At 35.7% G+C, this 23,340-nt stretch overlaps 1 protein-coding gene across 3 annotated transcripts in view; it reads right to left on the bottom strand.

Moving 5' to 3' along the window:
* Positions 1-7,168: 7,168 nt before the first annotated feature.
* The window catches only part of SIPA1L2 (signal induced proliferation associated 1 like 2), a 109,158-nt gene continuing 92,986 nt past the window's right edge, over positions 7,169-23,340 (bottom strand). The window contains exons 18-22 of one of the 3 annotated variants that reach the window (XM_003204027.4): positions 22,582-22,713; positions 16,070-16,123; positions 15,004-15,127; positions 12,391-12,472; positions 7,169-11,551 (exon numbers count right to left, since the gene is read on the bottom strand). In XM_003204027.4, the coding sequence (XP_003204075.1) occupies positions 11,405-11,551; positions 12,391-12,472; positions 15,004-15,127; positions 16,070-16,123; positions 22,582-22,713 (539 nt within the window). In that variant the 3' untranslated portion in view covers positions 7,169-11,404. The remainder of the gene's footprint in view (positions 11,552-12,390; positions 12,473-15,003; positions 15,128-16,069; positions 16,124-22,581; positions 22,714-23,340) is intronic. The other 2 variants (XM_010707008.3, XM_010707010.3) reach the window with 2 other exon arrangements.

Below are 23,340 nucleotides of genomic sequence, written 5' to 3'. Positions count from 1 at the left end.
TGGGGAAGCTCTGAGCACCACCAGTAACAGAGGGGAGCAGCAGCAGAAAGCACAATTCTCCTTGATGTCTATTCTACAGTTGCTATACCTGACCCCCAACTGCCTCTTTGGCAGAACCCAGAAATGTTCCAATGCGCTAAGAAAACATCCTCTGGAACAGTAGCAGTTCCTGCACTCGTTATTGGGTTTTTTGTACTTTTGCTTTCTAGAAACAATCAGCTATCAGCTGTGGCATGTTAGACAAATCATAAGAAAGATCCCTCTTACTGTTTCCCCCTTTTTGTTTTTTGTATGATGATGATTCTTGTGCTTTACTGCCAATGACACTTTAAACAGACCAGAATAATGAATCTATTTATTGGTTACTTGTATTAGGTAGCATATTGTGTTTCATTACAGATATCTGGAAAATGTTCAGATAAACCTTCATAGCCTTCATGTTCAAGGATCAATTTATCTCACAAGATGAAACGGAGGTCAAGAATTCAAAACAACATGACAATATTCTGTTATTCTACTTATTATTGTGGCAACAAGCACTGGTACCACAAGCGTTAAGGCTTGCATAAACATTCCCGTTTTAAATCTTATTTTTAGAGATCTGTAGTCAGAAATTTGCTGTAGGCAGAACATGTCATACAAATATTCAGCCTAGAACTAATTTTCTTTAACATGTTTAAACACCTTCCAAAACAAATAAACAAATACTTCAGCACTTTTAAAAACACAGTTCTCTCTATCTTGATCTAAACATGGGACTTGATTCAACAATTACTTTGAAGCTAATATGAAGCATAATAACATTTACTGAACTGGGTTACCCTAGAAGTAAACTAGAATGAAATAGTGGTAGATCAGTCTCAAAGGCTCTTCGTTTATTAAAAGCTCTATGTACCTTTACTCGATCCTGCTTTAACACCAGCCTGAAAACAGCTGACCTTTACTCTGACAATCTGTCCAAAAGGATAGAAATCCTGGGTTATACAACCAGCTTCCAGATGACCGTATATCATTATCTAAAGAATCCAACAATGCTTCAAAAGTGTCTTAGCCAAAATAAGATAGGTGAGTGCATCCCACATCCTCTGTTCTCATTTATTCAAAATGAAAAATCCCCATTGAGGGATATTACTTTGTACAGAACTCAAAGCAGCACTGACTTCAAACACCAACACTTCTCACTGCACCTATCACAAGCATGTGTGCATCTGTGCATGTCTTCACCCTTGTTGCTACTTCCATTGATGCCATGAACAGCAAAGCATTTCCTGTCCTCAAACTGTAGTTAGCTGTAACAAAAAGAAAAATTACAGCATCTCCAAAGAGAGTTTGGATAGGTGGGAAAAGGGGGGAAATTACAGTTACTCTGCATGTCCTTGGATATACAAGATAGGTAACTGTACCAGTAAGGCACATTGGAACATTGTTTGAGTTTGGACTCCCGGTACAAGAGGGATAGCAACAAACCGGAGAGAGAGCAGCAGAAACATTACATGCATAAAAAATAGACTCCAGACCCTGCAAATCCAAGTAGGCCAAATGAAGAACGTTCACTTTGAGATGAAGGAGAGTGTTTACATTTCTGGCAATGTTGCCTTAACAAGTTTAAAGTCATCATGTAATAAAGTGAACAAAAACCAGCCTCCCTGAAAATTGAGAGTTCTCCATATGTACTGCTCATAGCTGGAATAATAGCCTCAGTAGAATGAGGTTCATAGAGGAGTGCTTTTTTCAGACATCACAATATCTTAAGCATATTGGAGGTTGAAGATGCTTTCAAAGAGTAGATCTTTAGCTGTACAGTTGACTGCTTTTGAATGCCAGAAAAGCTACTCTATGCACAGTGAACTCCTACAGTTACTTCCAAAATAACCTAGGAATCCTGAACCTATTTGTTTGCCACCAGAAACTTTTCTACAATCAAGTGTCGAACCGTCTCAGAGCCTTCAAAGTATTTGAAGATTCTTGTGCTGCTTCTCCTTGTAGATGACTTCAATCAGACCAAGCTGTTTACATTTTTTCAAGCCCACTTTATTTCCTGCATTTCCAGCTGCAGTCCACAGTATGCATTTAGTACTGGTAACACCAGATTTTCCAGAGTTCTTGTTATACAACCACAAGCAAACGTTTCAGAAAATGAGTAGATAATTGGGAGGGATGGTATCAGCTGCATTTGTTTGATCACTGTTTACTGTATGAGCATTGTGTGCTAGGTACAATTTAAAAGGTTACAGCTGGACAGCGGAAAGGAAGGCTGCTTTGCTCTGGCATGCAAGCAAGCAGCTTGCTACAGCATGTGGAGCAGGTGAAAACCAGTGGTGAAAAGCAAGGAGTAGACAGCAGGGAGCTTGCAAGTTGGCAGGGGACTCCCAAAGGGAACAGAAGGCCTGCTTGTGACAATAATATTCACAAATATCCATAGGCTGCCAGAGGAAAACAGTTTACTCAGGTATCAGATGGGACCCCGCTGCAGAAAGCTGCTCAAAACTCTATGATTCAAGCAAGAGGAAACAGCTGGCCCTCATGGGTAGAGATTTATTTTTCAACACTGGAAAAAAATAGGTTTGTCTCCATCAAAAGATCAGAGTATCTCTGTCAGCAATTACATTGCTCTCATCTGTATTCTAATCAAATTATGCATTTGACTGGAATCCCTTTTGATATTTCAGGCGTATTCCCTTCAAGGAAAGGTGCAGGAATATCTGCTTCTCTGCTCTGGGTATCTCAGTTTCCTGTCAGCATAGGTCAGAATCCCAGTCTCATTCATAATACTAAAAGCGTCATAACATGAACATTAAGTATTTCCACATCATTTCCACAAAAATGCAGCTGGGATATTTCTGAGAATTTTCTTTGGGGTGAAAACTGTGATTTTTATGGAGGAAATTCATAGCAAGTGGACAAGTCATGATCACCATATTGTTGGCCATTCAAGGTAATGTGGTTTGCTGTCTGCATGGTTTGATAGAGAACACTTGGTGTATTCAGGAATTATACACTGGCCAGTTAAATAAGCATGCCTAATCATTCTTCTCTTTTTCTCTCTGTGGAGATTATTAAATTATCTCTATGATGTTATAGAAACATGTAAAAAGGATACTCATCTGTACTAGTCTGAATCTTCTTAGATCTCTTATATTTCATACATGTTTTAGATACAAAAATAAGAAATCAGCAGCTGAACAACTTCGACTTGCTCTGCAATAACAAACTAGGACAGACAGAGAAGGAAAGTACCTATACACAGTCTTAGCAACAATCCACATTTCAAGTATCCAAGAGGATTTTCTGCATGAACCTTAATAAGGCTATTTACAAATGATGAAACTCTCCTGTCAGCATCCCTTTAACGTTTCTCAGCATAAACGTTTCTCTTGCTGGACAATTGGCGAGACGTTAGGAGGCTTGCTGCATGCTGTGCTGTGAGGCTATCTAGTTTTAAAGAGCAAATGACTCATTTAATAGATATGGTTCTGTTGAAAGAACATTCTTCAGAGCTTAGTAAGAGGTTTAAACCACATTAACATTAGAAATCAATGAGCCAAAAAACTGCGGGCTACTGAGGTCATGGTTAATAAAGACAGACTTCAATTTTATTTTCATACCCTGTTTTGGTCTAATCCCTTGACCTCATTTTTTAAGCATGGTCTGGATGTAATTCACCATTTCAGACAAAGAGACTGATCATTTTTCCCACTTTTATTCTCTTCAGTGATTTTAATTATATTAAATTTGATTAACACTAGAGGAATTGAATCATATTTACTGATATTTCCAAAGAAATCTGCCACCCAGTATGCACACGCCCACAAAATGCAGTCCAAATTAATGGTGCCATTTGGAGTACTTCTGGCTAAATGATAAGAATCTTCTGATGGCTAGGTGACATTAAAGTACAAAGGAATGAGCCCATTGTTTTCTCTTTTGAATGGTAGATGACTCATTCCTCAATGTCCAAATCGAGGTCTGTATGCAGTCTGAAAGCATGCTGAACAATTTCTAACATTAGTTAGTGCTAATATTTAGGATCTCATACTAATCAAAAAACATTTCACAAAAAGGGGCTTTGAATTGTTTAGGTGGTGAGTCACCTCAAAGTTCCGTTTTGAGCTCTATAATAAAAGAAGACCCAGAAAAAAGGAGAGGATTTTTGTACCTTTAAAAAAACATATTTCCTACAAAATGAAGATACTACAAGTCTAAAATTCTGCGCTTATTCAAACTGAAACCCCTACCGATAAACACTTAGCTCCTAGCAAAGGAAGGGATGATCAAGAATCTGGGAGTTATAAGGCAAAATGTTGTCAACAGTTCAATTTCAAAAGCATTTCAGATCTATTAGGGAAGAACCTTGAGCTCAGCAGCTTGAAGTGTGCTTAAAGCATCTATTTCCTGGAGCACTTATTCTTTAAAAGAAATAATATGTCTTGGGCTTGTGAATAAAGTGTCTTGAGAGCAAGAAACGCAGCACTGATGAGAACACAGATCTCAGATTTACATACAAAAAAAATCTTAAAAATATACTATCTATAAAGTCGTGAAATAATGTTATGGGTAACGAAAGATGGGTAGGCTGGTATTTACTTCTGGACAACTGTAGGGCATCTATTTACAGATAGCTTTGGTCATTTAAATAGTCATACACTTTCACCAGTTTCAAACAGGAAACAAAGATGAAAAGGACTGAGTTACCAACACTTTACATTTCAGACTACTGAAGTGTCCCAGCTTACATACTAAGTCTGAATACTGTAGATCTTCTTCCAGATTTCTTTCAGGGTTAAGTCATGAGAAAACTTTTTCTTGAGGTAGTCACAATTGCTTTCTAGGTGCCAAACAGTGGATTTACAAAAGAATAGGCAGGATACATAAATATTTCCAATTTTATTAAGATTCTAATATTTGAACATAGACTTATCTGTCATCAATAAAAGTACAACTCAAATAATGCCCCCAATTACTATTAGTGTATTTTGCACATCCCACTTTCTGACATGGAACGTTTTGTGTCTTTATTCTCCATCACCTTGCCTCAGATTTACCGCAAACACTTCCAGCTACTCTACAGACACGAGGACACATAAACTGATATCACAGAATATACAATCATCTTTTGGGTTTTCTGATGTTGGTCAGAAAATGCCCATCTACTGCTTTTCAGATTTTGAGATTTAATGATTTGCTATAACAGGAACACAGAAAAACACAAAATAGACTTACAGCTTTTCTGCAAAACTAACATATTTGTATTGCTCCTCTAACAGCTTCTGGTCATTCCTGTTACAATGTCAATGTGACTTTTATCATATTAAGAAGCCTTTAATTATCAATGGTTAGTGGAAGCAAAAAGCTCATCTGTCTGAAAAATAGAACAAAGGGCATAAAACTACTAAAACTACCTCTCTAGGGAAGTAAATAAAATAAATAAAAATCTCATATTGAAAAGTTTGACACCATCACACGATCTCTTAAGAAGAAGGGAACAATTAAGTGGAAAAGTGGAACAATTAAGCCCATTCATTCCATTCTGTGGTCCTACTGGTTTCCCATAATTTGGCACAACAGCCAGAAGTGTCATTTGCCTGTCTGGAAGGATGAAAAAGAAAATCAAAAGAATTGAAAATGTAAGCAAATATCCTCCCTACCTCTTCCTCCCCTCTCTACACCCTCCCTTTTTTTGTTTTGTTTTGTTTTTAATTGCTTCCCTGGTTAAGATTTTAGTCTGCTAGATATAGCTATTTTGGAAACACAAATTCTTGACTGGCTTTACTCATGACTCAAAAATGATTCCAAAGGCTAGTACTGTGATAAGACAGTGAGAAACTTAAGAAATTAAATGTTGAATGCTAAATTCACTCTCATACCACAGTAAAGTTTTACATTTTGCAAGGCTGGATGGAGGTCTACCTGTCTTGCTTTCTGTTCTACAGGCACTGTGGAGAATGACAGAGGAGCAAAGACTGAAAAATATTTAGTCTCTGCTTCTCTGTGGCTTTGTCCAAACCCATATAAAACTGTTCCTGGCTGTCCAGACCAGGGGACTACTGCAGGCCAATATGTGTTCCTTCTGGATCACGTATCTCTGGATTCATCTTAAGAGAAAGGAAGGGAACTTGCTAAAAAGTGAAATAAAGAAAGTGTGAGGAATCAAACAAAAAGGCATCCTGTATGCATAGAGGGAAAAGCTGAGATTAAGGCTTATTTTCTGGGCAAATTAATTTCTGGATTCCTAAAATACATATTTCCTCCCCAGTTTGTATAATTTGCTCCCAAACACACAGAAGCAAGCTTTTGTCTAAAAATTTTGCTTTTGGATTGAAATACTTTCTTTTCCTTCTAGTTTTTGCTGTGAAAGTGAAAAACTGGGGTAACAAATAATTTGTTAGCAATATTTAATGTTTTCATAAATATTTGATGTTTTCAAATCATAGAACACCAGTTCCTGGATTTCAATAAATTTCTTAGATACTAGAACAAAAATCTAATTTTAGAGCATTTCAGACTAAAAGAAATACTACAGAGAGCTCATGAAATACTAGTGCAAAAATATCATACGTCTAGCAATTTTTTTACAGAAAAATTGTTTTTCCAATTGTTTGCTCTACAATTTACAATTACAAATTGTAAATTACAATTTACTTATGTGTTTGAATTGTAAGTAATTGAAGCATTTATTTCTCAAACAACTTGATTTGGGGCACAGAAAAAAAGGCGAGTTAATTTCAGAATTTATATTAAACAATACACAGAAGACATAAAGAATCACAGAATCATAGAATGGCTTGGATTGGAAGGGACATCAAGAATCATCAGGTTCCCACTCTCTGCTGCAGGCAGGGTTGCCAACCGCTAGATCAGGTACCAGATCAGGTTGCCCAAGGCCCCATCCAACCTGGTCTTAACACCTCCAGGCACAGAGCATCACAACTTCTCTGGGCAACCAGTTCCAGCACCTCACAACCTTCCTCTACCTCTAATCTAAATCTTCCCTCACTTAGTTTGAAACCCTTTCTCCTTGTTCTGTCACTATCTATCCATGTAAAAGTTGATTTCCCTTCCATTTATAATTTCTCTTTAAATATTGGAAGGCTGCAATGAGGTCTCCTCACAGCCTTCTCTACTCTAGGCTGAACAAGCCCAGTTCCTTCAGCCTTCATAGGAGAGGTGCTCCAACAGTTTGATCATTTTTGTGAACCTCCTCTGGACCCTCTCTAAATGCTCCTCATCTTTCCTGTGTTGGGGGCCTGAGACCTGTATGCAGTGCTCCATCTGGGGCCTTTCGAGGGCAGAGCAGAGAGGGACAATCATATTCCTCAAACTACTGGCCGTCCCTTTTCTGTTGTAGCCAGGATACCATTGGACTTCTAGACTGCTAGCACACGTTGCTGGCTCATGTTAAGATTTTCATCTACCAAGATCCTTAAGTCTTTCTTAGCCGGACTACTCTCAAAGAGTTCTTCTCCCAGTCTGCATACATGTCTGGGATTATCTTGACCCAAGTGGAAAATCTTGCACTTTTCTTTTTTAACCTCAGTAGGTTCTCATGGGCCTTTTGACATTATCAAGGTCCCTCTGGATTGTACCCCTTCCTTCTGCTGTTATCAACTGCACCACTCAGGTTGGAGTCATCAGCAAATTTGCTGAGGGTGCACTCAATCCCACTGTCTATGTCATGATAAAGATATGAAAGAACATCGATATGAAAACAGAACCCTGAGGGATACAACTTGTGACCTGCCTCCCCTTTGACATAAAGCCATCGACCACAATCCTCAGACTATGACCTTCCAACCAATTCCTTGTCAGCCAAATAGTTGACACTTTGAATCTGTATCTCTCCAATTTTGAGACAAGGATGTGATGGAGGACCATGTCAAAAGTCTTGCACAAGCCTAGGAAGATGCCCCCGGTTGCTTTCTCTTTGTCCACCAGTGCTGTCATTCCATCACAGAAGATCATCAGATTGGCCAGGCATGAACTTCCCTTGGTGAAGTTATGCTGGCTGTTTCAGGTCACCTTCCTGTCCCTTAAGTGCCCCTCATAAAAATTCTGTATAAAGCTATCACATGCCTACTGACCACAGTAAAAGTATGTTGTCAACAAAATAGCAAAAATTAGTCCTGATTTTTGTTAACAGTGATCTCAGAAAAGAAACCTATACACAATAAAGTACAGCCCATGTTGTGACAAAAGTCTCAATAAGGATCCCTTTGAATAAGGATCTATATATAAATTATGGTGTCATTTTTAAGGCAGAAGTAGAACATTTGGTAATCTTGCCACAATTTATATTTTTCCCTTTCAGAAGTAAATGCCTGAGTTGGTTTAGTTTCTGCATCTTGGTATACTTCACAGCACAGTCTACTGTGCTGGAAAGACTTCTCTGACATCTAAATCACTTCCATATTATTGTTTCAGTTCAGAACACAAAAGAATCTTTGAAGTGAATTTTCAGACCTTCCCCACTTACTATGCTTTGGTTCATATGGAGTGGATTTATTGCACAGTGCCTGGCATCCTTCCAGATAAAACTAAACCAGAGCCAACCTAACATACGATTTCAGCCACCAAAGGCTGCCCAATCACGAGACCGGACAAGAAAGAGCCTGATTGATCTCCTCTCACTTCCAAAACTTGCGTTATCAACGGTGTCAATTTTTCTAGTGTTCCACACTAGTTGCTAACATTGACTTAAGCCTTTGTCTCTCCACATATATAAATCAGGTGTTTTTAACAGTAAAACGTCTCAAAGTATTATTCTTAAAAAAATCAGATAACTGAAGTGTCCAATTAAATACTCATTACCTTTGCCAAACCTGTATTATGATCCCTAATAAGTACTGTATTCACATGTCATTAAAACATCTTATTACGGTGAAAAACACTTGCGGAAGAAGAACACACCTCTCACAAAACTACTTTTTGAGGAAGCGGTCAGCAAAGGCAGTAAGAAATTTGTGGGAAAGGTTTCTGCCACTGTCAGAAACAAAACGTTTTCAACTGGTGGGAAAAGGAGAAAAATAACTATGGAAAATCCTTTTTGCAAAGCTAATTAAAATAATCCTTGTTTTCAGTAATTGAGAGATAGAGATGAACACTGAAATTAATATTGGACTATAAAATCTCACACAAATCTAACAGCGTTCCTGCAGACAAAGCTTATTCTCCAGCTCACTTCCATTAACACAGCTTCTCAAAGAGGGCAAACCAGTCCTCATGAAAACATGTTCACAGACAAATTGCACGAGCTGTTCAGCACTGCTATTTTGGCAAGGTCTCCAGCCAGATGGATTTGCTAATGACTCTTCTAAGGTGTTTAAATTAGAATCTAGTGTAACACATGACTGCCATGTTTAATTACTCTTTGTTGATATAGCTTAATGAATATTCTTTGGTATGTAAGAGTCAGAGTTTTTGATGAAAAATACAAAGACAAAATAGACTTTTTCATCTGAATATGAAGATATCAAAGCATCGGCTTACTGCCCATGTAACTCTTCCTAAGACCAGTTAATCAGAACAATGATTAGAGCAAGAATATACATTTGTCTTATGAAACATTTCTTAGCCGATATAAGCTAACAATGGATACAGAATTTTATTTGCATCAGTTGCATATATATTTTAACAATTCTACAATTTTCTGTAGGTCTGCATGAATGCAGTCAGCCACTGAAATGTAAATGGTATACAAACAAGATCTCAAATGATTTCTTTTTCTTTCAGAAGGATAACTTCAAAGGTTCTTATTAGCTTCATTTCATTTTGTAAACTTCTATTTTTTTGGAGCAGACTTAGTACATATAGCTCAATATCACACACAAAACTGTTACAAAAGAAGAGGAACAAAGTAGTGCAAGCTATCATCAACCTACTTTCACATCTCACATGCTAACACTGCAATCATATCTTCAATTGCAGACACAAGAGGAGGATGGAAGTTATTTGCTGTTTTGATAAATATAAAATAATACAGAAAAGCTAGACATCTTTTCAATTTTTTTTTCTTTAGAACATATTTATGCGTAAAGCAGTTTTTCTCATTGGTCACTAATGAATGCCTATAAACAGTCAAAACAACTTTTACTCCTTGACCTATGAAGCTACCTCCTCAGTTATAGGATAGGATTCACCAAATAAATCAACTCTGATAATGGTGACAATCCCTCATTAGTAATAAGAGATCATAAGAGCTATGGGAGCTTGGAGTGATTCCAGATTGAGAACGTAGACTGAGCTGAACAGAAACCTGAACTATTAGCGATGACAGTAGTTGTAGATGATACAAGATAAAGTAATTTTTCAGGTTTAGATTTTGAACATTTATTAAAAAAGCAGGATGTATGTTCATTTCAAATTAAACAGTTAAAAATGTTAAAGCATACAAACAAATCAATTGTGTACTAGCAGCATCCAATTGTTAGAATTTTCTATAACTCCTCAGTACAGTCTTGGCAAGCTAAAAATATTACAACTTGCAACCAACTGACCTCACCATAGTGCAGATAAAACAAACTTTATAAAATCAACAATTTAAGGTTAAATAAGCTTAAATAAAGGTGTTAAATACAAGACACTTGATCAAAGCTTCTGTACAAAGATAAACAAATTTGGCATTATACAATTGATTGGCTGGCTCACACCATACATGTTTCCAGTAGTTAAGCAGTATAACTGTTCAGCTGAACATCAACTATACAAAAGTAACAGAAGTTGGGAGCAGGCTAACCCCTGTGAGCCATTTACAAGGCATGTGTATCTTTAGAAAATCAAAACACTGTTTATATTCAGGCACCATTTGTTCCTGCAAATAAATAATCTCTAATGTATCTGCATCCAAACTAGTGTTAAACACATCAGTGCTAACATTTTATAAACACAGCTTTTTGACTATTCACTATACCTCCATTCTTATTGCTATGACGATGTGGACTGGGGAAATAAAACTACTGTACATACAAAAAAATAGAGCACCTTTTAAACATTAAAGTATATGTCTGGTTATTCTTTTTATCTTACAATACTGAAGCCCAAGCTAATGTAAATTGCTTTAACATCTTCACCAGTGCACCTGAAATGCAGGAACTAAAACCCCAAATATTCCTCTTCAGGCAAGCCCTAGCCAGCGCATCCTCTAAAAATGTCTAAAATGACACTAGGAATTTTTTTTACATTCATCTTCACACAAACAAATATCTGCTATTCTCTGCTTTCTTCATACGAGTTTAAAGACAAGTTATCACAGGTCTCTCTCCTTTTCAAATGAGTAAAACTGGATAGAGAATGTAGCAGAAACACCTACAATGGATTGTGAACACAGTGAAATTATTACCCCGTTAATTCAAAAAAATACAGCTGCTACATTACAGCTGTTACAAGTAAGTATTTTCCAGGGGTTCAGCCATTAGGATTTTTTGTCTATTGTATTGAAGAACCATTCTGTAAATTTCCTCAGTTGAGCAGCTGCTGTTTGAGACTCCTCTTGAAGCCTCATGTTATCTTGCCTCAGATGCTGTACCTCTGCTTGGAGAACTGCTTTGTCCTGTTTTTCCTGGTTAATAGAGACACAAGTTGAAGAAAGTAAGCAGTCGAGATTCAAGCACCTATTGTTACTGTTAATATTTCCATGCAAACTATTCAGCTCTATTCTGTTGAGCACCCCAATCCATTTTGACAACTGCTAACCCAAAATGTGTTTTAAGTGCCTCACTCCTTCTCAGTATGTTGTTTTGAAGATAAAATGATGCAAGCTAAAAAAAAAAAGCTAGACGCTACTTCAATATCAAAATCATAGAAATTTACTAAATTCAACAAAAATTCAAGGAGTAAAAAATAAGCAGATTCCGAGTATTATAAGTGATATGTGAAAGCCTAGGAAGAAAGAAAATTATCTACTTTCAAAATTTTCCCCATAATAATTATTTTCTGACCAAAAGCAGACTCATTTCCACCAGTCCTTGGCATTGTTCCCAGCTCAGGAATTACAGCAAATGAGATAAATCAAGTCATTGTTACATGATTGAGGCACACATGAGGCAAGAAGGCTGACAAATCTGGAGTGCTAACTTCTTAGCAGTAGCACTTGTGTGCACAGCCCTATGCTTTGTTAAATCTCAAACATCACAAGATAGGGATTAAGTATATTATTTATTCTAGAGTAGTATATGTAGGATAATTTATTCTGCAGTAGTCAGTGACCTGCAAACTAGTTAGCCTTGCAGCAACTTGTTTGCATAGCCACTCCTACTCTTACCACTGGGCCCTACCACTCATAGGTGTCATTATGTTACCTATTTTAACTTACCTACTTTTTTCAAGCCCTTGATGAACTCCACACAAAAATCTATCTATTAAAATTAGAGAGCAATAATACCAATAGCATACTCTTACCTTTCTCAGGTCAGTTTGTAGTTGCCGAAGGATCACTTCCAGCTGGTTAACTTTTCCAGTCAGAGTAGTTGGAGCATGCTCCCTGTAAAGAAAACCATCACATTCAATCTGGGTTACTTAAAAATATTTCAACCCCTGTTTTCCCCACGCACTTTTGCAAAATAATACTTTTAGGGATTTCAGAGGAAGCAAATTGCTTTAGGGATAGTTGGGAAAACCAAGATAAAAGCAGCAACATACTTACTATCAATACACAAACCCATTGCTATGTTATTTGAATTATGACACTGCGTCTCATTCAAGTCTCTCAGAAATTAAAATGATTTTAAGGAGGAATGTTTCAGGTATTACTTGCACACACCTTCCCACTGCAAGTCAAACTTGCTGGTAAATGGTATGCTGAGCGCATTTGTTAACAAGCTATTTTCAGATAAGGACTGTACTAATCTGAAGCAAGCTGCAGCAGTAATTTTTGCAAATTAAAGGAGCCATTTGAATTCTTTTGTCTGGTTGTTGTGTCATTTCCAGCAAAAGATAAACCTACAGCTTCATGAAGACAAATATTTTGTTTAAAGGTCGAAACATGAAATATTGCTACAGGTTAATCAAATGCATGACTGGAGGAAAATATTGAGAATAGCTACTGCTTCCTGTATGACACTGAACACTGGCAGAGTTTCATATATGTTATAGATGAAATTAACCATAACATGAATTATTGTCTAGAAAAGAAAATCTGAAGAGAGAGCAATTTTTATTTCTTTTTATACAAAGCTGAATCAGTTGCTTCAAGCAAGTGCAAAAGTCATTTTCCAATGCTTAAAGATGAACATTTTAAAATCTTTTTGCAATCCTTACTGATCACCAGCTGGTGAAGCATGTGGACTTAGAAGTAATGGAAATAAATGTATTTAATCATGTACGTTAATTTGTTTAAAATGTGTTCAAAATTAAATGGGACATTCTAACAAGCAAGAAGACTAAACCCTTTCTTATCCCTCCATTTCCTGTTCTTCCATTCTGAAGAGCAAAACTAATCAAAGATGTGCTTTCCTTCTAACGGAGCTAACAGATAGAATCTGCTCCCCACAACAGAGAAGACAGGAGTACGCTCAGTTCACTGAGGGTGAAGAATTTGGGAGTTTTGGCATGGAAGTTTCCCACAGCCCCTGCTCATAGGGGCTCATCTCCTGATTTATTTCCCTCCCCATAAATGAAAAAGTAGCAATTTTTCCTTGAATGTGAACAGTTGCAAAAAACAAGTAGGAACATCTGCTCCAAGATCTGAAATGTTTGCTGCAGAGTCTTGCATCCTACTGAGCTGAGCTCCTTTTACAAGTTCAGATGAAAATAGAAATAAATGTAACATAACACAAACTACTATTGCAAAGGAGAAGCACAGTGAAAAATGTGGCTTTGATGTGCAATAGATCAGTTCAGGTTAATTGGTTAAACTCTGCATCTACCTGTACTATTCTAATGAGAGAATTTTGCCTGGCCATGCTACAAATTTCCTAGCTGAAAACGCTCTGAGGTCGATTCCAAGAAACAACATTTATCAAAAGTAAAGTGAAGGTGTGATCTGTCAAGGCAACAGTTCTGCTATGAAATAATAAAATATTCATGTAGACAATTAGACACCACTTGTTTTGAAGTAAAACCCAAAGACATTTTCACTGATAGTTCTGAGAGGAAGTTTTTTTTTTTTAAAACAGTCATATATATGGTAAAAATACTATTGTGAAGACAAAGGCAATGTTCATAAAGCAAAACTGTGTGTACTACACACAGACTGCTTTGGTAGATTGAGACTCAGAGAAGGAGTCCTTGTTCAGTAAATTCATGATCTAAATTAGGACTGTAAGGAAATGTTAGGATTTTAATTCTTTATGGCAACTATTATGCAAGGCAGTGCCACTGAGAGGACTTCTGAAGTTAAAGACTGTGTCAGTCCCCTATGGTTAAAATCTGTCAGCTGAAGAGCAGTAAGAAAACATTCTTAACTTTCACAAACCAGTAGCTGGACCAAGATAATCCAGTGTCTTACTTTGTTCCATATAATGTGTTAATTTCTGAATAGTTTCAACAAAATGCTAAACTGCCCATAGCCAAAAGGTAGGTAACATCAGAATTACAGCATTCATTCCAGAACCCTGACCTCGAAGCAAATATCCAAATATATCTCCTACCCTTTTCTCTCTCTTTTTTTTAAATTTAATAATAAAGTAGTACATTTAATTCTGAAACTTGCATATTTTCAGAGCACAGGAGCTCTGCTTCCTATACTCCTCTGGTTTCTTTTTTTCACATTTAATCACATGATCACAGAATGGTTTGGGTTGGAAAGGATCTTAGCTGTCCACTAGTCCCAAACCAACTGCCATGGGCAGGGCTGACACCTACTACATGACATGCTGACTCTTATTTTCCTTCTTCACTTTTTGGCTCACAAATTATTCATTTTGTCCAGTTTTTTCTTTCCATCTCCTTCCATGTCCCCTTCCCTTTTACAGCGTTTAAGTTAAGGAAAAGGATATGTAACAAACAACACTAGGAGAAAAAAAGCAACTTTTTTGTTTTGTTTTAAAGAAATGTGCTGTAGTTTTGACATACCCAGCAGCGTCAAGAAAATCTTTTCCATCTGTGGGACTCTCATCCAAAGGTAATTCTTGTGTTCCTTCCAAACCCTGAGCGTGCTGCATATCATCCAAGGTACAAAAAGACGCTACTCTCTGATCTGTAAAAAAAGTAACGTAAGGTTATGTTTAAAGCTGGATATATATATATGTATATATATAAACAAAAGGCTCTACTACAGCCATTGTTCTTGCTCAGTTCAACAAAAGGATGTAGGTTTCTACATCATAGCTTCAAAGATAGTCAGCAGATGTAAAGTAAATTCTAATTAGTTGGCTTCCCCACATCTGCATCCAAAGGCAATCTCAAAGCAAATTTTTTGCACCTCAGATCAGTTTGGACTAGTTAAGGCTGATATGATCAGTAAATTGGTCTTGATGAAATCCACAGAAAACCGCTTGAGAACTCAGGGCCACAACCAGTGTCAATATGAATTCAATGAAAAAGTTGGTATTTTCCATGGACTTAAAGCCCTTGGATTCCTCAGAAATCTCTACTGCCCATTTTGTACTTTTTTGCAGTTTACTATCGTCTCAAGCATTTGCAGAACCTTCTGGTAATCTGCAGACTGGAAAAAAACAACAAATTCATACTAGTTTTATCAGTTGAGGTTTTTGTTATACATATTACAAAGGCATACTATTACCTACGTTGGATTGCAATAGAGTGTAATCTAACAAGCACAAGTTTTACCTATGGATATACAGTGTGGTTGCCAAAATACATCAGTTATCACGTAATAGAACGATGCCATGCAGATCATAATTGCACAGAATGGGAGTAAATTATGCATTCATTAGGATTTAATTTGTCTTTAATATAATCCATATTCTGTGGAGATTCATTTAACTTATTTCTGTTAAACAAAATCCAAGTCCTCAGGTTTGTTTAAATTCTGGTGACAACATGCCTGCCTCATCTTTTCTCCCCTTGCTCTACCACCCCACAGACCCAAAGCTTACATTATCATGCAAACGTGCAAACACAGGAAATATTAAAGAAAGTTTACAAAATATAAAAGTCATCAATCCCAGATCATCACCTAGAAACGGCGTATGATGACAGAACGGCCCAAGTTCTTCATCTGAGTCAAAACCTGGAATAAGATTTAGAATGTTCCTATAAACAAGACAATCCATCTCCACTAAAGTAGCTGTGGCCCTTATGTAAAGTTCACATAATGGGATACTCCCAGTGCAACTCATGCTGGCTCTCACTACCAGCCTTACAAAACCATTTTTGTACACCAACATTACAGTAAAGCATGCGATGTCATGCCCAGTGTCTCTAATAGCAAAACCCAATGTTGTGTTATACAGCATGGCAATTTGGCACAACACACAAAAAAGACAATCCTCCAAACTCTAAGCACCAAACAGCAAAAATAGGTCAGAACACTTTAAACAGGGAGAAAAACTTGTTTTACAACTTGTCCCAAATAAAAATAGGAAATCATTCAAAAGCCATTTTAAAGGCATTTCACAATGAATTTTTTTTTTCAGAATAGCAAATATTAACAATTTGTTCTATAATATGAAAAGAGAAATTGGATTTTATCCAATTTTTAAGACCACAGCTCATTTAATCTGATTTTAACCTCATTTCTAACTTATGATGGACCTCAGCAAATTTGAACATGATGTTTTCATATGTGTTGAAAATAAGGTAAGAATATAATTTCAAACACTAAATCAATTTGAAACATATTAAGTGAGTAGATTTGATAAGTACAGATAAACCAAAAGTAGATACCCAACTCAAAAGCAGTATGTAGGCCAGAAACAAAACTGTATAAACAATCAGACTGACAATGGATTGGGGGAGAAGTTTGAAATACATATCTAATTATCAATTTCACTGCTAACATGTTCTGTTAACATTTTCATTGCCTCTTGACAGAAGAAACCAAAGTCAGCAACAGATGTTATGCTATGCTATTGCTATTTTTTCTATGGTCACTAATATGTGATGCGTGACATTGCATCTCAGAGGCCATACTATCTGTAAGATAAAAAACTGTGTTTTTCTTCCATTGCCAAGTAAGCTTAATTAAAGAGAATGGCCACTCATTCATCATGTTTTGTCAGCTGAGAACATGTTTTGTCAGTTTGTTCTCTCTAACAGTGTTTTAAAGTAGCTTTCTCTTGATGTGTAAAAGCAGCTGTAAAAGTAGATGCATGCAGCTGTTAATGAAACCACATGATGAAAGCTTTAAACCCAATATTTTAAAATATCTTCATAATACTTCAACACACAACAAAACAAAAATACAAAACAAACAAAAAACAACACAAAAACGGGTGCTTGTAATTTAGTATAATTTGTTGCTTGACTTTTTCTTCCTAGTATATTCCATAATGAATTTTAAATGCGTGTCATTAAAAATAATAACACTTAGAATAGGAAATAAATTATTAACCCTTTTTTATTTACATAGCATAACTTTAAAATATTTTTGAAACATTCTTATATTCATAAAATATGAGAATGTCTCCCATTCCTCAGATGAGGAACAAAGTTACTGCATGGCCATTAATAACCAGAAGTCTCCAGTTATATAGCATACTACAAAAACTCCTGTGTTGCTCTTCAAAATAGGTAATTTTTCAAAAACCCTGGTTGGTGTCATAATCATTCTCTGAACAAGTTACTGACACAATAAACTACTACATCAACACGATCCTTGAGTACTAAAATATTTTGCTTTTGAATACTTTCAAAGTACTTTCAGGGATGCATTTTTATTTTCAATAACTCCATATCAAGCCTCATTGATCTCTCTGAAAGCATTCATGCTTAGCAATAGTTTCACCAACTTACTATTTAAATCGAGATGGCTTCTAAATCTGAACTGTGGTTAAAATTGAACCTGTGTTTCAAAGACCAAAATTTTCCTACTGATTTTGTTTCTATTCATTCCCAACAGAACTGACTTGACTGTATTCACAAAAATGAAATCAATGCCACCTTTGTTGATGCTTGGCTTTTCAACAGAAGAATTGAGCGTATTTCTGACTATTATACTGCAGGTACTGCTTCCTCAAAATTATGAGGACATCACTAAATGCTAAAATCTCAGAACTTTAGGTTTTAGCTGGGACATTCTTGACAAACTATACCAGGACCCAGGTGCATAAACAATTTGAGAAAATAATGCAATGACAGGTTGTGAGAGTTGGAGTTGTTCAGTCTGAATAACAGAAGGCTCCAGGGAGACTTCATAGCAGCCTTCTGGTACCTATCCAGGACCCACAGGAAATATAGGTAAGACTGTTTACCAGGCAGTATAGTAATAGCATAAGGGGAAATGACTTTAAATTAAAAGAGGGAAGATTTAGGTCAGACATTAGGAAGAAATTTTTCACTGTGAGGGTGATGAGGCATTGGTACAGGCTGCAGAAAGAAGCTGAGATTGCCCCATCCCTAGAGGCACTCAAGGCCAGATTGGATGGGGCCCTGGGCAGCTGAGCTAGTAGAAGGTTGGAACTACATCATCTTTAAGGTACCTTCCAGTTCGAACAACTTTAAAGTTCTACAGCGTATCAGTGCTTGTACAAAAGTTTAAAAATCTCAGAACAACTTTTATTTATCGGAGAGCAGAAAAGGCTAAAAAATAAGCATGGAGCAGGAAACAGCCCTTTCATTACAAAGTAAAGGCTACCTATAAACATACAATGAGATTTGCATGGAAGCAAAACAGAGCTGCACATGCATGCATTAGAAATGACCAAATCGTAGCTGAATATTTTCAGTTTTTAATCAATCTAACAGTTTAATTTGCTAATTTGATTTGAACAATTTTCTCTTGTTGAATGCTTCACTTCATTCTCATTATATTGTGTGTAGCATTATTTGCACTAAGCCAAAAAGATTTTAAATGGAAATATTAAAATTATATTAATTATAGTAGCACAGATGTTTCTGCAAAGATAAGTTGGCATTAAGAAACACTACATTCTGATTGGAATGGCTAGTAGATGATCACAAAAATAACCTGGAAAATAATCAGAAGCTGAAACCACCTATTTAAATGAACTAAATTAAAGACATCACAGAAATGACTTCTAGGTTGTTAGTTCCCATAATATAATTTATAAAACACTAACCTTTCTAAAGCAGAATACAATAAGTTTCAACAAACAAAAATAGAACAAAGATCTATTTATAGTAATAATGTTTATGTTTGGGCCAACCCTTTTCTATGATGGCAGTAGCAGTTATGGGCATCTTGAAAGACTTTACCTTTTATTCCACAAGTTCTCTAAAGAATACAAAACGAAATATCAACCACATAACACATACTGAAAACCTGTCCTTCTTTCCTTACTTAGAGATCTATCAAAATGATAATACAGAAAGAGAATTTAAAAAACGAAACAAAACAAAAAACGCATTCTCTTATTTTTATTTATTTATTTTAGATTTCTTTGTTCTCCTTCTTCGTGTTCATCTTTCAACTTTATTCGTTAAACCTTCTCAAAAAGTTGTTTTACTTCTCTTTTCTTCTTTAAACTCATTTTTCTCTCTTTTGCTGCACACTCACATGCAGTTCTGTCTATTTTTTTATGGTTTGTTTCAAGTGTAGATACAACAGTATAGATACAAAGATACAGCCACAGTGAACTTCCAACACGTCAGCTGTCTTATCTATAGCTATATCTTAGCTATAGAGTTGGCTCTCTATACCTTCTACCAAAATAATACACGGGAACTGGAAGTAATGAATCTACATATGCAAGAAATTGAATTATACCCCTTGCAACTGACTGCATAAGTGCTAAAAATCATCTCTGGATAAATATCAGAGTCAAATCTATGTCCTGCAGTGGAAGGTAGTGCAAATACTTAATTTGCACTCAAGTTTCTAGATATTAACCCTCAACACAAACAGCTCCAACAAAACCTATTACAGATGCAGCTTCTGGAGCTTGTGGAGGTAAACCCTGCGCAGTTCTTCATTGCACTGTGGAGACCTGTCCATGTAAAACTGGATTTTCCAGCAAAGTCTGAAGTAAATATTCAGCTTCTCACAAAAGTTCTTGCCAAGCAAAAGTATCAGAAAAGAAACTCTAACAAACTTAAAAAAAAAAAAGACCTTATAATGATAATTTTAATTTAACAAGTTATGACTTCCTCATACTCTTTTTCTTAACCATTTACTCCACCCTCGTTAGACTACTGTTTAGAAACTGCTGCATTAATCAGACTACAACATATATATTTGCATATGGACAGATAAAGGATTGTGGGGCCCACAGGATGTATGGATTTTGAACAGAGAAGAATATAAGTTCTTAGCATACAGTCTAGAAAAATTACAGAGGAAAAACTATGACCTTGCAATCAGTTTGGTAATTCTAATCAAAGAATGCTAAAAGACCTTGTACAAAGAAAAAGAAACCCTCAAATGAAGACTTGTGTCTAGGTTCTAGAAAGGAACATAACTTTTAAATATCAGGTTGATAAAGTCAAACTAGAAATCAACTCTAACATCAATTTCCCATCTTTGATCCTTTTTCATTGATCTTTTTTGATCTGTCCTATTTAAAATGTGATCTTATTTCCATTCCATTGAATGAAAAGATCAAAAGAGTTTTATATACATCAATAATTTTTAGAATTATTCACTCTCTCTTTTTCACATTGATAGAATGCAGAACAGTAGTTCGAAGTTATTTTTAAACACTTAGATGAAGCAACTCCCCAATTATCAACATTAAAACACATAAGGAAAAAACATCTGTCAATTCATATCCAACTCCCTCCCTCCCAATGAATTTTTTTATGATATTCCTATCAGTTATCCTTTTTAAAAATGGTTTTCCAATTGCAGGACATAGAATAGAGGAAGATGAACAAGAGCTTAAAAATTCTACTCCTAGTCAAAATTTTTAAGTTGCAGTATTATGAGTAAAGTCAAAATATACTACAAATCATCTTGCATGGATGTGGATATATCTACTGCAGAGTTCTAAACATGAAGAATTACATTCATTCACCAAAAATAATATATATATATATATATATATATTATTTTTGTGCCTCAAATTCTTCTAAAAAATCAGATTTAAAAAGTTTCCATCTTGCAATTCAGTCAATCAATTCTTTACTTTAATCTACTCAGATACTAAGCTATTTGCAGTTAAAAATCTAGCAATATTTGCCCTCCCTAGAACAGGGCACTGTGGATAGCTTGTTCTACATTTATCTCTTAAATGGAAATGGCAATTGCACTTACATAACACTTAGCAAAATGAAATTATTTTCACAAAAATATTAAGCAATAAAAGAAAATTGATTCCAGTTTTCAAAGAAATCAAAAAATATAGGAGCATAACCTATATAGAACAAGCTTTTAGATAGCTGAACTCAAATGTTGTATTAGTATTAGCATTTAAAAATATTCTTCAAGTTCCAAGTTATCAAATATATCATTTAATGTTGTTTCAGTTATTTACCAATAATAAATATTAAGATGTTTCCTGAGTGTAGATAAAATAAACAGTACAGTTCTTTTGGATGCTAATCATCATTGTTGATCTGATTATTATTTTTTTTTTTTACTGCTGTTTGTTTTCTGAAATTTTAATTATGCCAACTAAATTAGTAAAGTAAGTACTTCTGAAGAGCTTTTGAAATTTAATCACTTCATACTCAGGGAAGGAATCAGTACCTGAAATCTTATTACCATGGTTGCTTCTAACTGAAAAAAAAAACACAACAAAAAACAACCAAACAAAACAACACCTTATCACTAATTAACTTAACCCATTCAGCTGATGAATGTGAGACCTACACATCATCCTTACTCTGATACCTCTGACTCATGATTCACTAGTGACAATAATACCAGATAAAAAATGTTGCATGTTTTAGGACAGTCCTGTGACCCAACCAGAACACTTATTGGAAACCAAGAAACACGAATGTACAGATGGACTGATGTTAGACTCAAACATACATCCACCTTTCTGTGTTTATATATTACAAGCATGCTTGGCTGCCAGAGAGGTGAATGAGGTTTTCTTCATTAACCCAGTCTTATAATTTAATAATGCAAACCTAGTTTATATCCCACAACTCAAATTCTGCTACTGGAAAGTATAACATACAGTTTTGCTGTTTTCAAGGGTTTATTATGAAAATCAAGAGGGATATAACATCACTTTGACTATGTACACAAAGTTTTTGAAGACAACACGATAAATCCAGAGAAATTGTTACTCCCAATCACTTTTTAAGCATCTAACTTAAGTGCTTTGAATCTCTCCTTCAAAGCACCTGCTTTTTCCAATAGATTAGAGAGAGCACTGTGGTCCCTAAGAGATGAATGTTATCTAAGACAGATACTGAGAATATTTTAGAGAATACTCCAAATTTTCATGACAATCTTCAGCACTGAGAAAGCATACCGCTAAAAGAACAAAGGGGCTTCAGAGGATTTTTGTTAATTCAAAGTGTGTCTGTATGTGTATGTACATATAAATATATATCCTTTTTCCCAAAAAAATTTTGTGTAGTGAACAGTGATCTTTATTCAACTTTTCCTGTTACCTTCAAACGCTCGTGCAGCATCTACCAGGTGGGACCAGTCTAGCCCTGTGGCAGTGTCTGGCAGGGGCATCAGGCCAGGATCATTGAATTTGGCTTTATCAGATAAGGACCCATCTGAGAACCAGAATTCATCTAAACAATAAACACAATAATTAGTCTTCCTATAACAATGAAGTACAATTAATTTTGAACCTGTTATAATGAACTGTAAATATATATATATATATATATATATATAAAATAAAATTAATGACTGCTTTCTCCATTTTTTTTTTCTGTTGTTTCTTGTTCAGTACTCAATAAGGATGGACACAACAACAGTTAACTCGAGAAAAATGAGCTGGAAAGGGTTTCGAGAGGTTTTTGTGCCCCTCCATACATTATGTGCCCTTTGCACTTTCCTGTAAATTCTGTGAGTGGGCAGCATTGATTCTTAAAGCATACTATATCAAACCTGGGCACTGAGCAGAAAAGTTGCTAGATGAACAAAGATATGTTTAAATAAAGCTGTGAATCAACGTATGAAATATTTACACACAGGGTTTTATTCTGAAACGTAAACATTTCAATTTCAAAAATATCACCTACTTCTATTGCATTTGTAAGTTGTAGCCTGTATGCAAGACTCACTTTCACACTGAAAATATTACCCTATTAACTTAATATTTGTGTATCTGAGAATGCAAGATTTGCATATCAATACCTGAGCTCCAGATTAAGGTGTAACATGCCGTACAGTGAAGATTAGTGTATGCATTT

The sequence above is a fragment of the Meleagris gallopavo genome, chromosome 2 (assembly GCF_000146605.3).
Source record: "Meleagris gallopavo isolate NT-WF06-2002-E0010 breed Aviagen turkey brand Nicholas breeding stock chromosome 2, Turkey_5.1, whole genome shotgun sequence".
Lineage (NCBI taxonomy): Eukaryota > Metazoa > Chordata > Aves > Galliformes > Phasianidae > Meleagris > Meleagris gallopavo.
Note: the sequence above shows the minus strand (reverse complement) of the source record. Positions and strands in the feature narration are given on the sequence as shown.